This window comes from Clupea harengus, chromosome 2 (genome assembly GCF_900700415.2).
Source record: "Clupea harengus chromosome 2, Ch_v2.0.2, whole genome shotgun sequence".
NCBI classification, from domain to species: Eukaryota; Metazoa; Chordata; class Actinopteri; order Clupeiformes; family Clupeidae; genus Clupea; species Clupea harengus.
Genome location: NC_045153.1, coordinates 28,375,857 through 28,395,675, shown reverse-complemented (window position 1 = coordinate 28,395,675; position 19,819 = coordinate 28,375,857). Strand labels below are relative to the sequence as shown.

At 45.6% G+C, this 19,819-nt stretch overlaps 2 protein-coding genes across 2 annotated transcripts in view; one reads left to right on the top strand and one right to left on the bottom strand.

Annotated features, from left to right (window-relative positions):
* Positions 1 to 3,113: 3,113 nt before the first annotated feature.
* osbpl11 (oxysterol binding protein-like 11) lies at positions 3,114 to 14,514 on the top strand. The gene is made up of 13 exons (XM_012836491.3): positions 3,114 to 3,556; positions 3,929 to 3,997; positions 4,128 to 4,303; positions 4,444 to 4,523; positions 4,849 to 5,037; positions 5,868 to 6,066; positions 8,253 to 8,398; positions 9,187 to 9,327; positions 9,859 to 10,321; positions 10,543 to 10,729; positions 11,332 to 11,514; positions 11,758 to 11,911; positions 12,587 to 14,514. Exons 1-13 carry the CDS (start codon positions 3,438 to 3,440, stop codon positions 12,668 to 12,670), a joined length of 2,190 nt encoding a protein of 729 aa, XP_012691945.2. The 5' UTR covers positions 3,114 to 3,437; the 3' UTR covers positions 12,671 to 14,514.
* Positions 14,515 to 16,345: 1,831 nt separating this feature from the next.
* The window catches only part of tgfbr2l (transforming growth factor beta receptor-like), a 9,258-nt gene continuing 5,784 nt past the window's right edge, over positions 16,346 to 19,819 (bottom strand). Inside the window, exons 3-7 of the mRNA XM_031578170.2 lie at positions 19,246 to 19,448; positions 18,079 to 18,938; positions 17,582 to 17,723; positions 17,126 to 17,253; positions 16,346 to 16,720 (exon numbers count right to left, since the gene is read on the bottom strand). Coding sequence (XP_031434030.1) covers positions 16,346 to 16,720; positions 17,126 to 17,253; positions 17,582 to 17,723; positions 18,079 to 18,938; positions 19,246 to 19,448 — 1,708 coding nt within the window. The remainder of the gene's footprint in view (positions 16,721 to 17,125; positions 17,254 to 17,581; positions 17,724 to 18,078; positions 18,939 to 19,245; positions 19,449 to 19,819) is intronic.

Sequence of the window (19,819 nt, the reverse complement as noted above, 5' to 3'; positions counted from 1 at the left end):
GTAGTCAGGGTTCCCACGGTACCTGGAAACCATGGAAAACATGGAATTATTTTTTTCATTTTCCAGGTTGGGAAAAGTCATGGAAACTGAGCAAAAGTGAACACTTACATGGAAATTGAAACAGTTGTCCTGGAAAATTGTATTGGATGATGTGTAAAATAGTAATAAAATGAAACTATTGAGCACAGAATTAAGATGAATTTATAAAAACCCTTTACATGTGAACAGCTTTTACTGTAGATAGAAATGGATGATCCCAGGTTGTAGAGCATGCTCTTGGCATCCTATCTGGTATGTTGGAATTTGATGCAGGCAACCTGGTGATATGGACTTTAAAAGTATAGTTTCGGATTGGTGGACTTCGGGAATAATAACGACAAACGTTACTCGCAATCTCAATAGAAGGGTCAAACACGGCCAGCCAACACGGGAGCCTTGACATCTACAGTGAAATTTCATATGCAAGTTTATCCTCAAATGTAAGTAGCTGTGTTTTAACTGTGTGGTAAACCTGGGTGGATCAACGTTAGTTAGTAAGCAGTTCAATCTTGTTAACTAGCTAGCTGCAACTTGCTAGCTAGTTAGCTCCAACTTGCTAGCTAGCAGCTTACACTAGTATTGTTGAGGTAATTTTTACCTTGCTTTTAAAATACTAGAACTATGTTTGATCCCCATATGTATTTCACTCATTGACTTTTTCTAAAACCGTGTTATTCACCACATTTAGGTTTTTAAATTGGATTCATTAATGATGGTTAGCAAGCACATGCAGTGCAATCTTGCTAGCCAACTGTAGGTAGAGATAACGTATTTCCGCTGGGATCCGTTTTGAACAGCCAATCACTTGTGTGTTTAGTCGTATGACTTTGTAAAAGTTCGGTTAACAAGTCAGTTGAGTATTGAGACGTATAACTTCGCAGAAATAAAGAAAAATACAAAAAACAATTGTTTAAAAGGCAGGCGATCGACACAATTTCTCTACGAAAAAGTAAAGGTCCTGGTATTAGCCAGTCAAACAGAGTAAAGCACCCACTTCCGGTTTCAGTACGGATCCCACCGGAAATACGTTATCTCTACCTACACCAACATTCAGCTTGCTAACTAACTAGCTAGTGTTGGCTAGCTTGCATTGCTAGCTAACTACCAATACATTTTCACATTAGGCTGTGACATTACTTCTATACTAGTTGACATGACCAGTCTAGTCTTGATCAATTTTGTAACATTCATTCTTATATCTATTTTTAGCTATTTTGTGATTTTTCGTTTAAAAAAAAAAAAAAAAAAGTGATACTACTATATAGGAACATTTGGGGTGAGAAATTTTTGAGAGAACATATATCAATCCCAGTGCTCATGTGTCTCAAAGTTCCAGTTCAATACATTGTTGTTCATCTACAGCTTGTTGCATTATTTCATGCATTGATATTATCAATAAGACATAATCTCTAAGCATTTACAATGTAGACTTGACTGGCACATCTTTTAAATCAAGTAAGTAGTCAGGTGTCCTAGCTAGGGGGTTGTGTGTGTGTGAGGGGAGGGGGCGCGGATGGGGGCGGAAAGCTTCAGGGGCCTATAGATCAGGGGTTTTCAACCAGGGGTCCGTGGCCCCCTGGTGGTCCGCGACGGCATTGCAGGGGGTCCGCGACATGAGCCTATGTTGATCAGTTCACCATTGACTTTTTTATTTTTATAAATATAACTTGGCCCGTCGACATATTTATGTCTTAATAGCCAAGTCGCATTGCCCAAAATACTGATGTAGACCCATATTCAGCGAAGAAATTACACTGACAAGTATTATAGGCAGAATATGTGTGCGGAGGGGAGGGGGCGTGGCGGCGGTTACAAACATGAAATAGAAGGGTACGGGACTATAAAAATCAGTGGGCCACGGATTACTTTCTGGTCAGAATGGTGGTCCCTGGGACAAAAACAGTTGAAAACCCCTGCTATAGATCATCACTTGATATGGTACCTGGAAAATCAGGAGGTAGCATGGAATTTTTTTTTTCAATGCAAGCGTGGGAACCCTGGTAGTGGTTAGACTGCTTTGAATGAAGTTTTGAAAACATTTTACTGTATTTTTTTGTATTTCAAAAATAAAATTTGGGGAAAACATGAATAGCATTTTCCTGTATGGTTTTCCTTTGGGGGGCACAAGATACGTATAATGGAAGGCATTTATATAGCGCTTTTCTACTCCGAGCACTCCAAGCGCTTTACAGATTAATGCCTCTGACATCTACCCATTTACACAGATGGTAAAGGCTACTATCTAAGGTCCCAACCTGCACATCGGGAGCGGTTGGGGGTTCAGTGTCTTGCTCAAGGACACTTCGAAACTGGGTGAGGAGTCCGAGTCGAGTTTGAACTAAATTTAGAAGCCTTCCGATTGCTGAACGACTCCTCTCCCCCTGAACCACTATCGCCTCCTAAAAGGTATAACTTACCTTTGGCCATGTGTCAAAGGGATGTGTTCTCATGTAAATAACTACTTTAGAGTCTACCTAGCATTCAACAAAGGTTTGAATTGTGTTATACCTTTACATTATTGAGGAACATGGAGAGGAGTGGCTTTCAATTATTATACTTGCTTTGTGTATTTCGCTGATGAAAAGATTACATTCATATTTTTAGAAATGTCCTGAGGAAAGAAGTCATGGAAGGCAAATAAAACATGTTTAAAGGAAAATTCAAATTATGTTACGTATACTGATGTTTCAGGAGGCACTTCACAGAAAGAGCATTTATCTAAGCATAACATTTTAGCTGGGTAGTATAACATGGCACAAAGTTGAGAAAAACAATTTGTCATCATGATTTCAGTGGTAGCTTCACATAACCAGAACATACTATGTCAGAATAAAAGTTGTGAAAATGACGTCCCAGGAGTCTCAACCTGATATGCCGCGTCCACGGTATACCTTAGGACCGCATGTTACACTCTAGACTGGACAGCTGGGCCTGTCATCTCTGCCCAATAAATATCTGGTCGACCACACCCTGTCAAGGGCGTGCTGCTGGTCGCATTGACCAGTGCCTTTTCCCATAAAGTTCATATGGAGACCTTTATTGTGATAGAGTGTTAATCTTATCGTGATCCGAGGGTGCGTTGACTTCCTATTTTACGCACGTCAGGCATGGCGGTCTTAGGACCTGTAGCGGAGTAAACACTTGCCCTAATGATGTTTTAACGAGACAATATATATTTTATTAACTATTAACATAGACAGGCCAGCTACAACGTGCCTCCTTTGTGTATTCATTTTATAAATGTTAACGTTAACAGTCAGAACGTTTGCCTTTGCCGTACAAAGTCAAGAAACCTATATGGTTAGCGTCATATTGTCCTAGCATAGGAAGCTAGATAGCATTCGCGTTGCAAAATCCATCTAATCTCTGACATTCTCCGGGAGGCCGGGAGGGCAACAATGCAAGGTGAAACCACAGGAATACGAATTTCTGAGAGCGAAGGAAAACTCGATGGCCTCACCCAGAACAAGGTGCAGGGTTCCATTACAAGAGGGAGCTCGAAAAGTTGGCAATACAGGTGATTTGCCCTCGTTTGCTATTGCTAATGTTAGCCACCCACCACATTAGTACTTGTCACAAATCAGTGCTTCTGCTCTGGATGCCATCCGATTGTGCTTTATCTAAATGCTTAGTCAGTAAACGTAGTGCCATTTTAATATGCGGGAGGGTTGGTTATGTGTTCGTCTGTGTTGGATCATGTCATTCCGCACGTAATTGGCAACATCTTGAAGTCGTTTGTATCGTAAAAACAGCTGGCTTAGACTGGATTCGCATTGATTGTTAGTGACTGTTGTTAGCTATCTGATACCTGCGCATATGTTGGCCAACACTAATGGCAAGTCCCGGAATAGCTTGGTGTTGTATCATCCTGTCTTCGTTGTCTTTACAGTGACCATATGGAAAATGTCGATGGTTACCTGATGAAGTATACCAACCTGGTCACTGGGTGGCAATACAGGTGAGCCTAGATAACGTTACAGCTGTGTTGATTACACTGCTCAGTTATTTCTGATGTCTTTCAAGGTGTATGTATATTGATTGCAATCTCATAGCACAGCAAAGCTAAGTTACTCTTTCTCACTGTTAAGGTTCTTTGTCTTAAACAATGAATTGGGGCTTTTGGAGTACTTTGTCACTGAACAGTCACGGTCTCAGAAGCCACGAGGAACATTACCTCTGGGGGGTGCAGTTATCTCCCCCAGTGATGAGGACTCGCACACGTTCACCGTTAATGCCATCAGTGGGGAGCAGTACAAACTAAGAGGTACCTACCACACACACACACACACACACACACACACACACACACGAATGTATGCATTTACTAAAATATAGAACCAAATGTATTGATTAGGTGTACCGCACTTGTGAATGTTTTCCCCTTTCCAATCTGGTACGCCACAGCTGCCGATGCCAAAGAGAGACAGCACTGGGTGAGCCGGCTACAGATATGCACTCAGCATCACACCGAAGCCATGGGAAAGGTAGTTATATATGTGTGTGTTTATGTCTGATAATCTTATTTGATGATTTGACCACAAAAACAAGAATCCATACTTAGAGAAAAATAAGTCTGTGGGAGTCTGAATTCTGTGATGACTAAAGTCCTGGCTGAATAAGATGGCAACAAATCTAGATTTACAGTATCCACCAGATTATGTTAATTGTTGGCTGTCTAAGGCATCTTTGGTCCATACCAATATGGTAATTTCAAGATATTCCAGATATTGAAGACAAAAATATCAGTTGCTGTACAGTTGTTTGGCCCTTCATGATTGGTCATCTCCCTCTGCTGCTGATCCCTTTCAGACCAACCCACCTCTGAAGGCCCGCAGCCTGTCGGTGGCCTCCCAGGGCAGTTGCTCCCCCACCTCGCAGCGCCGCATTAGCCAGAACCCGGGCTCCCTCTTGGGCATCTCCCAGATGCAGCTCGGCTCCAACTCCCCGTACTCCAGTAAACGGTCGCTGTTACCAGACCACCTGCTGGAGGCCCGAGAGGTGAGGCTCCATTCACTAGGCTATTGGGTCACTCCACGGCAAATCACATAGAGCCCCACAGGTCATGGCATGGCATTTCATGGGAAAAAAACATCAGGGACATATATCTATTTTATGAAAGTAAATGTGCAAATTCCCAAAAATGTTTTAAAGGTGATGCCCTTGGATGACTGATGATTGCACGCTCATTCATGAAACATGTCCTGTTCTACTTAATTCCATAGCTCAGTGAACCTCACTGGATGATGTTATGTACATCCAGTACACATTTCAGCTAAAGCCATTGCGATTTGAGAATGGGTGAAGTTAAACTTTTATGGATTCAGCGCAGCAAAAAGTTTCGCCTCAGAACATCCATGACATGAGCTGTGAGGCTCTAGGTGATTTGGCGTTAAATGACCCTGTTTTCTGGACCTTAAGTACTACAGCTCACCATTTGTTACCAATCAAACACAGAGCGCACATCCTCTGATAAAACCTTAGTGCCTTAAAGGTAGAGCTTGTGATTGTAGCAAAAGGTTGTTGGTATTTGAGCTCAACAGCCAATCAAATGACGTCCCTTCTTTCCACGCTCCTGAAAGTGTTGATTGGCTGGAATTGTTTATGGTTTGATCCGAGCAACTATGTTTTCTCAATTACAGAGCTAGGACTGAACGAACACAGACATTTTTTAGCGCACACTGGCAGAATGCATGGCAAGCATTTTAGCTCTGAGTCAGTTTACCGCATTAGGACGACTCATTAGCAGCTTTTCAGTTTCCCGACCAACTCCTAAACCAGTGACAGTCTGAGAATGTAATGTCCCCTCTCCGCTCTCTCCCTAACCCCAGATGATGCATCAGGCTCAGGGGCAACACCGGGACTTGATCCTTAGCATCGAGGGCCTGCCGTCATCCGCTGGCCCCTCTCCTTTGGACCAGGACCTCCTGCTGCTCAAGGCCACCTCTCTGGCCACCATGACCTGCCTGAGCGACTGCTTGCAGATCCTCCAGCTGCAGCAGGTGGCGCGCCAGAGGATTCCCCTGGGAGGTGAGAGATCGCAGGCTTTGTTTTTGCTTGTTTGCTTGGCCTACCTCATCCTGGGTACTCTGGGGAATTATGGAATGAAGGTGGCAGGATAGCACTAAGTGTGTCTCAGCACAACTACAAACAGAATGATACAGATAAAAGTGTCTTACAGTCGGATCATCCTTTTCTGTGTCCCTGACCGTGGCGCCTACTGAAGGCTCTAACTAAGGGCTTAGGTTCCATTGAGAACAGCTCAGACTCCTCCATTATGGTGTGATGTGCATTTTCCTGGCATGCTTTTGGTACAGGCATCATCCAGTGTCCGTTACTGTTTAATGACTCCAGGTTGTCTCCTTGCTGCTATGTTGGACTGCTTGACTGCATTGCACCTATCCGATTGCACATGTGATGTTCACCCTATGAATGATAACTCGACCATAACTGTGGGTTTATGCCTTTAGCCTGTGAGTGCAGCGGAGTGTTTTGCCTTCTTGTTTTTGTTACTTCTCCCGATGAAGGAATTACACTCTTGCACAATCTCGTAATGGATCGGCTGCTTTTGTATACAGACGCTGTATTGGGTTCCTTAAGATAGATCCATCCACCAGTTAGTCCAGGCCCCATCAGTGTATGTGAAGTACTCCTTGGAATAAGTGAAGGGATACAGAGTAGAAGAGTAGAAATCACAAAGTAATCATGTTTGAAATATGGTATTGATAGTGAGGTTAACCATACACATTAGATACATCATCTCATGGGTTTCATACTATGATACAAGCTTGAGCAAAATAAGAGGATGGTAGGGATATTGTTGACAGGAGGGTATGCCCATTTATTATTAAAACCATTTTATACTGTTACCATTATGTGGGTTAACATTTTATTTTAAACATTAATACATATTTGAATGTATATCTTCACCAGTTAGCAGATGTTGGTGCGGCTTGATTGAAAGATGAATTCTATAACTTGACACACTCCGTAAACAAGATATGTAGCCTTGGCCTAAATCACCTCCCGCTCAGTTATTGAACACCTTAAATCGCATGGACACAGAGCCTCACAGGGGAGCCATGTTGTAGCCAGGTAATTAAGATTCGGCTGAAACCTGATGTACACCCTTCCGCCCCAGGGGGCCAAGCATAGGCAGTAATGGGACTTTCAGACAAGAAACGGAAGAACTGGCCCACTCACCTGCCATGCACGTTCATTAGCTTTGGCACGCTAGCGCCCGGTGGCTAATCCCAGGTCATGTTCTCTTTGGCAGAATATGTGACCTCTGCTCCGTGCCAGCCAGTGGAATATTGTTTCATTATGGATGAGGAACAGGATCCCCCTCTGATAGGCCGGCGGCTGTAACCAGAGCCGCTAGGCAGCCGCTGTGTTGACATCTCTCCCAAATTGTACCGCCGCGTCGCTATCTGGTCTTGGAACAGAAGCTGTTACTAATGCATAAAGGTGTCCTCTGTCTCTTGTCACCAGCCAGACACTTTTCTTCCCTTCAATCTCCCAGATTCCCCCCATTTCTGTCTCTTGCATGGAAATCCAGTGAAATGCCTTTCAGGCCACACAGTGATGGCCAGAGTTGTGGGTTTGTTTGTTTTCTTGTCCTGTCTTTTGTGTTTGAAGGAATAGGCATCTAGTTACCATGGCATGCATTTTTTATCAAGGCATTCAGAGGAGCATATAGACACTTGATAGCGTTATGGCTGTAGTGTTGTTTTTGTGTTTAGAGGACACACACAGTAGATATCAGCAGCCTTTGCTTGTTTGATTGATTTTTTTCCTTTTTGTTTGTTTGGTTGAGTTTTTTTTTCCCAAACAAAACCGCTGTCGGCCGAGTCAAAGAAACTAGGGTCACTTACCCCTCACCCCTTAAAACACATGCGCCTCCATGGGAGGGGGGTGGGGGGAGCAGGTATGGGCGGAGTGTGTTTGGAGACGATGACCTGGCGGCTCAAGTTGCAGTCGGGGAGCTCTGGAGCGCGTCCGCGGGCCGCTGCTGATGCCTCCCGCCGCACGCGCTGCCACTGCTACATTCGATCGCAGCGAGCAGGAGCTGTAACAGCCGTCAGGCCGGTGGTGGTGCGATCTGTGTGTGTGTGTGTGGGCGAGAGGGCTACGAATTCGGTTGGGTGGGGGAGGGTCCCGTACGGGTGGGGTGGGGGACATGAGCGCCTCTGAGACCAGCTCCATGTGTCCTGCAGGGCCCACCATCGAGTGGCTGGAGCCCAAGCTGCCCGACATCCTGAAGAATGGCGGCTCGCCGCTCAGCAGCACCAAAGACGACTCCAGCAAATCGGAGGGAGGCGCGCACGAGAACCTGGAGATGGACACCTGCTCAGCCGCCGGGGTAAGACCAGCAGAGAGCAATTAGGCTATCAGCTGACTCTGAGACAAACACATACACACACACACACATATTCTGTCTTTGGTGTGGAGGCATCATAAAAGAATAATACATGGAGTCAACTGCTGAAGCTGTGTGCTATGTTCACGAAAACAAGGCAAAGTGCAAAGGACTTTTAATTTAACAGACTTTATATCTCACAGTGTGACTTTATGACGTTGTGGAGTGTGTTATGTAATGTGTTGGAAAAACATATCCTGTGAATGTTCTTTGTAGGTCTTTGTGAAGTTGAGGCAAAACACATGTGGCAGTGTCTGTGACATAGCCTTCCACTTTTTTTGAGTGCCTCGGGCTCTCAGAGTTCGCTCTTATCGTCTGATCTCAATTACGTCTGTTACACGAACACCTCTGCCGTGGAATAGAACACCCTTTTAGGCATGTCCCAGTGAAAGAGACAGAGAGAGAGAGAAATTGAAGCAGAAGTTTGCTAATTCGGCTTCAAAGGAAACTCTGGTTGTTGGCAAGCAGCCAGGCTCTTCATCAAATCACATTTGATCAGATGAGGCATCCAATGATGCAACTCCTAAAACCTCACCCTGATGCTTATCATCAGGCAAAACATGCCTAGCAAAAAAAAAAAAGAGAGAAGTCTATCCCCAGGCTAAGGCTGGACTTTGGGTGTTTTGTTTTTCTGATGGCCACATCAATTCATTGAGCTGCACTGGAGGACGTTGAGTCCTCAGGGCTCTCACAGACTGCTGAGGGTTTGTGTGTGTGCTGTGTCCCTTCAGGAGCAGGAGGAGATAAATGCTGACGAGGAGCTGGAGGACTCGGCGCCTGACGAGGAGGAGGAGCTCGAGGCCATGGAAGAGGAGCGCAGTGTCATCCTGCACCTCCTGTCCCAGCTGAAACTGGGCATGGACCTCACCAGGGTGGGTCCTTCCCCTCGCCCCCCTCACCTCCCTCACCCCACTCACCTTCATCCTCACGCCTCCGCCTCTGGTTGCTAATGCACTGCTGGATGCATTACTATGTGTCCTTTATTGATCAGCTCTGTCATAGGCCTTCCCTAGGGGCATAAGTTCTGGTAAACATGTTATCAGATGTTGAAAGCACCACACAGAGCACCACACAACTATTTTGAACTGACATGAGTGAGCATCACAAGGATGAGGAAGTCACAACACTCTCATCACTTGTCCTTACGGCTGGCATTTTTAACAATATGACTGTATTGTATTAATATCAATATGACTGTATTGTATTAATATCAATATGACTATTGTATTAATATCAATATGACTGTATTGTGTTAATATCAATATGACTGTATTGTATTAATATCAATATGACTATTGTATTATATCAATATGACTTGGTGCCTTTACTTGGGAGCTTTATTGCGGTCTACCTTATCAACTAAAATGCTGCCCCACTGACCCAAACTCAATGTCATCCTCCAGGTGGTGCTGCCCACGTTCATCCTGGAGAAGCGCTCGCTGCTGGAGATGTACGCCGACTTCATGTCCCACCCGGACCTGTTTGTGGCCATCACGGACGGGCCCAGCCCCTTGGAGCGCATGGTGCGCTTCGTGGAGTACTACCTGACCTCCTTCCACGAGGGCCGCAAGGGCGCCATCGCCAAGAAGCCCTACAACCCCATCATCGGCGAAACCTTCAACTGCTCCTGGGAGGTGCCCAAGTCCGCTACCGGCGCCACCCCTGGCACTGGCACCGGCACCCCACCGGACCCAGAGGCCTCAGACTCTTACCTGCTGCGCTACGTGGCTGAGCAGGTGTCCCACCACCCGCCCGTCTCTGGCTTCTACGCCGAGTGCCCGGAGAGACGGATCTGCGTCAACACCCACGTGTGGACCAAGAGCAAGTTCATGGGCATGTCCATTGGGGTGTCCATGGTGGGGGAAGGTAAGAAGACTGCTGCCATTTCGCATCGAAAGGAACAGTGAAGGCTTTTTTAGTGTGAAAGATTTAGCCTTGTGAGCTAAATTGTGTGGAATGTACAGGGTATTTAATAGCACATGTTGTGTGGTTATGTCAGTTATCTTCAATGTTAGACACTTTGGGTGAAACAAGTCCTCTAATTGAGGTGTGTGTGTGTGTGTGTGTGTGTGTGTGTGTGATTTTAGGTTGCCTGCATCTGCTGGAGCATGATGAAGAGTACACCTTCACGCTGCCCTCGGCCTACGCCCGCTCCATCCTCACTGTCCCCTGGGTGGAGCTGGGGGGCAAGATCAACGTTAACTGCGCCAAGTCGGGCTACTCTGCTGCTATCACATTCCAGACCAAGCCCTTCTATGGTGGCAAACTGCACAGGTAACAGTCTAGCCACATGCATAACCTCAAACTGCACAGGTAAAAGTCTAGCCACACACACAACCTCAAACTGCACAGGTAAAAGCCTAGCCACATACATAACCTCAAACTGCACAGGTAAAAGTCTAGCCACACACACAACCTCAAACTGCACAGGTAAAAGCCTAGCCACATACATAACCTCAAACTGCACAGGTAAAAGTCTAGCCACACACAACCTCAAACTGCAGAGGTAAAAGTCTAGCCACACACAACCTCAAACTGCAGAGGTAAAAGTCTAGCCACACACAACCTCAAACTGCACAGGTAAAAGTCTAGCCACATACAACCTCAAACTGCACAGGTAAAATTCTAGCCACATACATAACCTCAAACTGCACAGGTAAAAGTCTAGCCACACACATAACCTCAATACACCCACCACTTCCAAACCTGCCCACCAAACCCAAATTACACCATATCCCTGGCCTTGCCAAATGGAACTTTGGAGTTGACATAGATTTCGCCCGTGTACTGATTCCAAATGACGGGGTGAGTATAAATGTAAACGCCAAAGGTGCATAACCTGGAGTTTGTTGTCTTTGTGTTTGTGCTCCCGGCAGAGTGAGTGCCGAGGTGAAACACAACCCCACCAACGCGGTGGTGTGCCGGGTGCAAGGCGAGTGGAACGGCGCGCTAGAGTTCACCTACAGCAGCGGCGAGACCCGCGTCATCGACGTCACCAAGCTGCCCGTCACCCGCAAGCGCGTCCGCCCCATCCAGAGGCAGGGACCATACGAGTCCAGGTAAGAACAGAGGAAGAGGAAGGAGAGGAAGTTGTGTGCTAAACAATGCAGTTATGATAACCGTGAGAAACGGATATTATTGTTTTTGTTTCTTTGAGTGTTGTCACTTCCTGGTTGAAGCCATGCTACTCTGAGATGAGTTAGTTTCGAGTTGGTTTATCGAGGAGCACAATTAGCTCTATGTAGCCCCTCAGTGCTCAGTGTGGGTTGAGTGGGGCTGACCGGTGACTGGTGTGCCTGCAGGCGTCTGTGGCAGCACGTGAGCGAGTCTCTGAAGCAGAGGGACATTGAGACGGCCACGGAGCACAAACGCTTCCTGGAGGAGCGTCAGAGGACCGAGGAGAGGCATCGCACAGAGACCCAAACACCCTGGAGGACCAAATGCTTCGAGAGACAAGTAGGCATCATTCCCAGCTTAATGTACATGTCAGACACATAGAAAATGTACTCTGCGTTTTTAAAGCGTGGAATGAGAAGTTTGCACTGCACATTAACCAAGTAGTACGTTTCTACTCCAGCTCTACTACATGGGAGTGCATAAGCGGTCTTAAAGGGCTATTTTGTATTTGTAATCTCTCTCTGCTGAGAATAGAGAAACGCATACATTTTCACCGCACCTGTGTGAAGATCGTGCGATCGCACTCTGGTCATAGTCTATTAAAGTAATGATGCGTGTGATGGCATATAGATTATGTGGGTTTTCATCCAGTGCGATCACATGTTTTAAGTGAAAATTAGGCTAGGCTAAGAAAATATGAATCTCTTTTGTTTAGGGCAACTGGAATGGAAACTTCATGTTGACCTTTTTTTTGCCCTTTGTGAATGGAGATGTGTGAATTGTGTGTGTGAAAAGAATGGACAGCTTTAGTGCAGACTAGATTTCCTCTGCTGCTGTAGTATCTCAAGCTCATTCTGTTTGAGCACAGGCTCTTTTCATTTCTCCCCTTTAGTTGCGTCTCTGTTTTCAAATAGCCCACCGCTGATGAATTTCGCCTGCAGTTAAGGAAATGTTCCCCGTGACTATTCTGCTCTAATCTCTCTGGTCTCCTCTCCTCTCCGCTCTGCTCCACAGGGTGAAGGCTGGGTGTACTACAAGCCGCTGTGGAAGACGGGCAGCCAGAGCCCCACGCTGAGCACCTCTCAGACCAGTCTCTGAGCTCCCCAGTGGCTCATCGCTCCCCTCCACCCCCATTACATGTTCCATCTCTTCACCCTATGGACAAACTCCCTCTCCTCTCCCATCCCCTCCCTGCCCATACCGACTCTTGAGATGATTTGCTTATTCAGGTTGTAAGACTGTTGTGCATCATGGAATGGTGGAACCCGCTCTCCTGGCAGAGTGAGGCGCTCGTGATTTCTTTGCATCCCCTTAATTGGATATTTTCTCTTGTTTTTTTGTCTTTCTTTTTCTTTTTGTATCATTTCAATGCTGACTGCTCTGTGGACAGTCCCCAAGTACACACAGATATCCTTTGCTGACGTTGCCTTAAATGAGATGTGCTTGTTGTTTATGTGCAATGAGTGATGGTGTGCTTTTAGGGTGGTGGTTGGACCTGGTCGTTTGTTTGTTTGTTTGTTTGTTTGTTTGTTTGATTGATTGTTTTTGTTGTTGTTTGTTTTCCTCTCCCATCTGAGCTAGTGCTACACTGACTGTGGCACCAGTTCGGTTTTAAACTAAAATAAATATAGTTTTTAAATGAAAAAATAACCTATCGATTAAAATAAGTGATGTGCTAATGGATATGACAAATGAGAGGATCATTGGCAACAGAGGGAATGCTTTATTTTCTTGTTGCAGGATGCAAGGGAACCTGACTCAACACTGCGTGTGACCAGGCAAGGCTCTGGTTTTGAATGCGTTCTGAAGTGGTTATGCATAAAGAAGCTGCTGAAGTGTGAAGCTGTGATGTGACCAACCAGATGGCTGCATGGCTCCTCTGACTGGGGCCCGTGCAGCAGTCTGATCAGGTCCACATGCCCAGATTACAGCTTGTCCGATAGGAAAGACACAGGGAGGTTTAGTCTAAGGCTAGTCTATAAAGAGGGCCACCAGCGAGAGCCAAAGACCCCCACATTCCCCTGTGAAGCTTAGAGGGGCTTCCTCTTGGAGAGTGCAGACTTCTCTGGAAACCTCCTCTGATTGGCCGATTTTTGGGAGCCTCACTAGCACACCCTTGACATTCCACACCCCCAACCCCCCCCCCTCTTATCTCGTCACCCACTTTGCATTATGCATGTGACTGCTCATCTATGCTCTCTCGCTGGTATGAATCTACCTCTTCTCGAGCCATCTCTTCTCAAGGGCAATCAAACGTTTGAAAGAAAGAAAGCTTGTGTGGATTTTGGGTTTGGCTTTACCTTACGTTCTACTTTCTCCTCCTTTCTCTTTCCCTTTTTGTTGGTTTTGAACCAAAATTGTAACTGGATCAAGTAAACACTATGGACAAGGAATTGCTTTTTTTTTTAATAATCGTAACGTTGTGCATCATGTGTTTTGAGCTAACGGAGGCCCACTAGCTCACAGCGCGGTTCGCGGTTCTTTGGTAACGGTTTGAAGCAAGCTTGCTCCCAGTTTAGCAACACGTGGCGTGAAAGCAGGATGTTGAGAAACTTGTGGTGCCTTATTTGTATTCGTCTTCCAACCCCACCCCTCCATCACATTAGATCTCTCCATATCCATCTCCCCCTGCAGTTTTCTCATGAGCTAATACAAACTAAGAGGTACCTACCACACACACCACACACACTCACCACCACCCACAGTCTATGTGTATGTATCCCTCCTTGGCTTTCTAGAGCTGAGGATGCATTCTTCTTCAGGATTGTAAGGTGTGACATGATGACCTTTTTTCTTTTACCGCCCCCCCCCCCTCCCTTTTTGTGTTCTCCATTCAACCTGTATATCTTGCTGAGCTGTGAATTGCACTGATATTTTAACAACACTCCCTGTAGCCTGAGATCCTGATGAATGAATAAAATTGCTAATATATTTGTTGAGGAGTTCTTGTCTCTGTTTTTCTTATTTGGTTTTTCATTTCGATTGGTTGATTAGTAGTGGGTGTGACATCTGAGTCATCCAATGAAATGATTCACACAAAAGCAAGTTGATATTTAATGTACAACACTTTATGAGATGAATATGCATATATAATATTTATATATAATCCATACATTTGTGACACCAGTTCACAATAACAACACAGTGGCTCATTAGGTTCCTAAAATCTGGTCCTTCATCAGAATTCACAGAACCTCATAGATTTGTGTCAGGTTTTCCTCAGGTCACTAGCAAATGGAATGCTCTTCAGTACATATTGGAAGTTTACCCAATAAATAAAATGTTATCAGTGCATGGTTTGAACTCTTAATGGCCACAATTAGAGAAAACATTCAATTCTCCTTTTTGGCCTAATTATTGACAACACAGATTACTAATTTTTTATTTGACTTTAGACATAGAGGTTTCTTTTTTTTTTTTTCAGATTTACTGGCAATATTCTAGTCAGTTGGTCAAACCAATCCCCATCATAGGAATACACAAAGTCCTGTCACACCTCCTTTCAGTTAAACCGGTTGCAGTTGTACTGGTAAGAGATGTTAGTTCGTCAGACTGATCGTATCAAATCGCTTAATAGCTTCATTCAATCAGTGTAACTGGCTGGATTGAGTCTGCACGGTAGCCCTGATGAAAGACCTCTACATTTGGTCTAACAGGGTGAGAGTTATTGAGTTTGCAGGGATTAAAGTCACTCTTCCTGTCTGCCTTGGACAGCTCAGCCGCCTGAGGTTTCCTCCCAGGGTCCTTTAATTTGATTTCACTGCCGACCATAAAGTGATCCCTTCCTTTTGGACCATTAGTGTGATCTGACAAATGTCTATTTAAGTCCAGGTCATTTTTATGTCCTGTTATGTTAAGGATCATTTAAAATATTGCATCATAAATTTCTTCGGAGAATTCTATGACATTCATAATTATGAATTTAAATTGTTAGGTCTTTGAGCTCAAGCATAAAAAAACAAAACAACAACATCCACTTCCAAGGCGTAGTGCATAACCGCTCAGAATAAAGTACATGAACACTGGAAAGGGGCCAGAAGAGAGAAAAAAAAAGGTCTTGATCAGTTCCGAGGAGCAATAAAATGCTCTTTGATTCTCTTTCATCTCTTTCAACTTCAGCAGCTCGAGTTGTGTTCCTTTCCCAAATATTTTCAGTTACTGCCTGTGGTTTAATGAAATTGAAAGCCTTCAAAAACCGCTCCAACTTCAGCTTTTCAGATGACTACGGCGTTGTTCGTGGCTTCAGAGAAGGCTGTGGAAAAACTCAAATGAGGAAATAGTGTGTGGTAAACAGACTTGGAAAACATCTCCAAGCTGTAGAGTTTTGACAAACAAGACCCGAGAACCTTTAGAATTCAAGAGGGTGCTTATATCTCACCAGTTTCTGTCACACTAAAACCAACTGACTTCATGGGACCATTTTATGGCGGTGAATTACTAAGATGAGGAAGTGATATTACGTATCAGATGCATCACTTTAAGGGTCCTATGGGGATGAATTAAATAACAATAGTTTGATGCACAGGGATTTCAGTACAATCTTTTTCTTGGTCCCAAGAGTATACATTCTATCACTTCTGACAGAGGATGGGTTCTCCTTCAGTGGCACAGAAATTATGAGAAGTGCACAGTTACCAACCAAAAACATGGCAGACAAATTCACAAAACAAAAATCACGGAGACCAGCTCCGTCATGGGAACCAATATACAAACAAGTTCCATATTCCAAATAGTCCGATCGTTTGAATTGTCACTGCTATTCTTCTGAAGCTGTCATACTTCCGCCTGTGCCTTTGAAGGCTCTGAGTCTTGCATGTCTGAGACTAGCGGAGGAAGGGAGGGGCTGTCCGTGTCCGTGTCTGTGTCCGTGTCACGCTCTGCTCGGGGGGAGGGAGGGGTGGACGAGACGGATAGACCCTGCTCCTGCTCCTGCTCCTGCTCCTGCTCCTGCTCCTGTTGCTGCTCCTGTTGCTGCTCCTCTTGCTGCTGGTGGTCTGTGGTGCTGTCTATGCTTAAGCTCAGGAGTCTGCTCTCCTCCTCATCCTGGGCCAGGGTTTTGAAGCGCTCCACCACGCAGTGGGCCGTCAGACGGGCCTCCGGGTCGTGGTCCCAGCACTCAGTGATGGTGGCGCACAGCAGCTGCATCCCCTGTTGGACACACAAGGGCCAAAGAGAGTCATGTAGTTTCAGTGATCACTCTGCTTCTGTTGGTGGGGCTGATGGGACTTGGGGTTTTTCCTCTGAGGCATTTTCTGACTCGAGAAATGAAATCTGTTAGGGGTTCAGTCCTGGAAACACGTGATGTCATGTGATGATGTAGCCTCTGTAACTTTATACGCATAAACATCGGTTAACGTTGGCAAAAAAAAAAAAAAAAACGTTCTCGTTGGATATCATGGAAAAAAAACATCACAGCATTTTTGCGATACGGATCCGCATCCAATAAAATAAACATGCACTCTTCTGGGTATGCTGGAAACATGCTGGATCATGTGTGTTACAGGTCGTTTGCCTTCAATCTGGGCCTCCGTCCAGGACACACGATCCACCTACCTGGTGTGTGGTCCAGCTGGTGGGGATGTCAGGCCGGCCTCTGTCTCTCAGCACCAAATCTCTCATGCTGTCCACACAGGGCTGCTCGCACACTTTGGAGCCAAAGGGTGGCTCGTAGCTCCTCACCTCTGTCACGATGAAATAAAGACAGCGCTGGCGTTCATAATAAGTCAAATACACGCACGTGGAACTTTTTTTAGACTACCCTTTGCAGGTTTGTATAATGTCTCTCTTTTTCTTCCATACCAAAGTGAAACAGGGATCACAATACATTAATACAGCATACCTTGCACTGTACACATACGTGACATGTTTTGCACATCTATATTCACTTATATAACATATCACCTTACTCAAACAAAAGTTAAACATATATTTTAGAGTGTGTACACCTATTTTTGGTAAATGTTACACTCTGTTGAGTTTAGGTCTATTTAGTTTTAGGTTATGTTTTACCTCCTATGACTTCACAGCGAGACACCATCTCCCACAGGATCAGCGCCATGGAGTAGACATCCATCTGTTTGAAGGACTCCAGGTCCTCCAGATTGACTCGAGACTCCAGCACCTCTGGGGCCATGTAGCGTGCCGTGCCAACCTGACAGATGGAGACAGCCAGAAATGCACTTTCACACAAACCATTGATATAAGAGATCAAAAACTTTAAACCACATCATAATTTTGTTATTATCTTATCTTAAGTTCCAATGCCATGTTTCTGCAGTTGACATAAAGTAAACTGTATGGATTACTATTGTTTTAAAATCAATCAGCTAGGGATTACTATGACTTTGTACTTGAGCATTACACTAACTGCTAAAGACACTACAGTAAAGTTACAGGCAGTAAGAAACTATAGCAACAGGCTATGGAAGAATGTAGCCACAACTTACAGGGCATCACAATCAAAATAGCATCCCCTTGCTACAATACAGTGCCTCCATTTCTCTCACCTGGCCGCTGTTGGCAAAGTCATCAACAGTGAGCGAAAGATCTAGCCGCATAGCCAGGCCAAAATCACACAGAGCACACTCGTGGTTGTCCTTCACCACGATGTTGCTGCTCTTCAGGTCCCGGTGCGACACCGGCACTTTGGGAGCGCCGCAGGGTGTGGTGTCGCTGTGAAGGTGGGCCAGGCCCCGCGCCACTGACCCCGCCAGCGTGCACAGCTCCGCCCAGCTCAGCACGTGGCTGGCCAGGTAGTCCTGCAGGTTGCCCAGGGTGTGGTAGGCCATGATGAGCCAGTACTGCCTCTGGGGGCCAGCACCACCTCCAACCCCACCGCCCCCACCGCCCCCACCACCCCGCTCCTCCGCCGTCAGAAACTGCACCACGTTCTCGTGCTTGAGGTTGGCGTCGGAGAAGATGAAGCGCTCGTTGCGCCAGGACACGTACTCCACAGCGGGGAAGATCTTGACGGCCACCGACTCGTACTGGCCCTCGCTGTGGTTGAGACGGGCCCGCCACACCTCGGCGAAGCGGCCCTTCCCCACCAGCGTCTCCAGCTGGATGGGCAGCTGCTCGGTGTTGTGGTTCAGGCTGTTGGCCCGGGTGGAGGAGAGGTCGGAGTTGCCGTCATCCCCGAGCAGGGTGAGCTTGCCGGGGTAGCTGCCGTTGCACCCGGAGCGACCCTCGGGCCGGTCCAGAGACTGGTAGTGGGTGCGCTTGGGAGCCCAGTCTTTGGGCTGCTTGCTGAGATGCCTGGTACGGTAGCAGTAGAAGGCAATTGTGGCCAGTACAGCCACAAGCAATGGAGGAACCAGGCTGATCACCACCACAGGAATCACGTCTTTACTTTTGAGCTTTGAGTAGCCTACAACACAAACCACCAACAGTTACTATTAATGCCCTTGGACTTACTGTATATGTGACTGTTAATACTATTTACAACATTTGCATTGTTATGCTGAGAAGGTGAAACAGACTGAAGAGTACAAATTCAATATTGTATCATTATTGATTGCATTTATTTATTTATTTATTGCATCAGAGTCTGAAACTTTGTGCATTTGTACATTTGTGTGAATCAGTACAACCACACCAAGAAAATCCCACACCGAAATATCAAAAAGTGGACTTTTCCAGAGCAAAGCGTACTGGCAATCAGCAAGACTCCTTACCGTGGGCTCCCTTGTCAAAGATGAGTTTGTCGTTGCACTCATGATCGCCGACGCAGCCGCAGACGAAGAGCAGCCCGTCCTCCGAGGGCTGGGGGAGCATGGTGCACTCTGTGGACGAGTAGTTGGCCAGGACGATGTTGTCCAGCGCCTGCTGAGGGTGGTGGCACAGCGTGCGCACACTCACCGTCTCGTTGTCTTTCCTCCTGTGACACACACACACACACACACACACACACACACACAAGCATGAGCACTTCACGTAATACTAATAATGTAATATGAACTATTCATAACTTGATAACTATTATAATATTAACTATTAATAACTAAAATTGACTAACGTGCATTGTAGATGAACACAATATGAAAAATGAATATGAATGCAGTAAGACCACAAAAACAAAAACTGGTGCTAACATTTTTTTTAAATCAGTTAGAGGTTCTCTAGTTCATGTTATCTTTGTATCCACAACACTGCACATATTACTGACTTTGCACGGTTACATTTGATGTATTCTTGAAAATGATCCCAAACAGCAGTTTCTCTTAAATAACCAGGGCCAAAGGGAGAGAG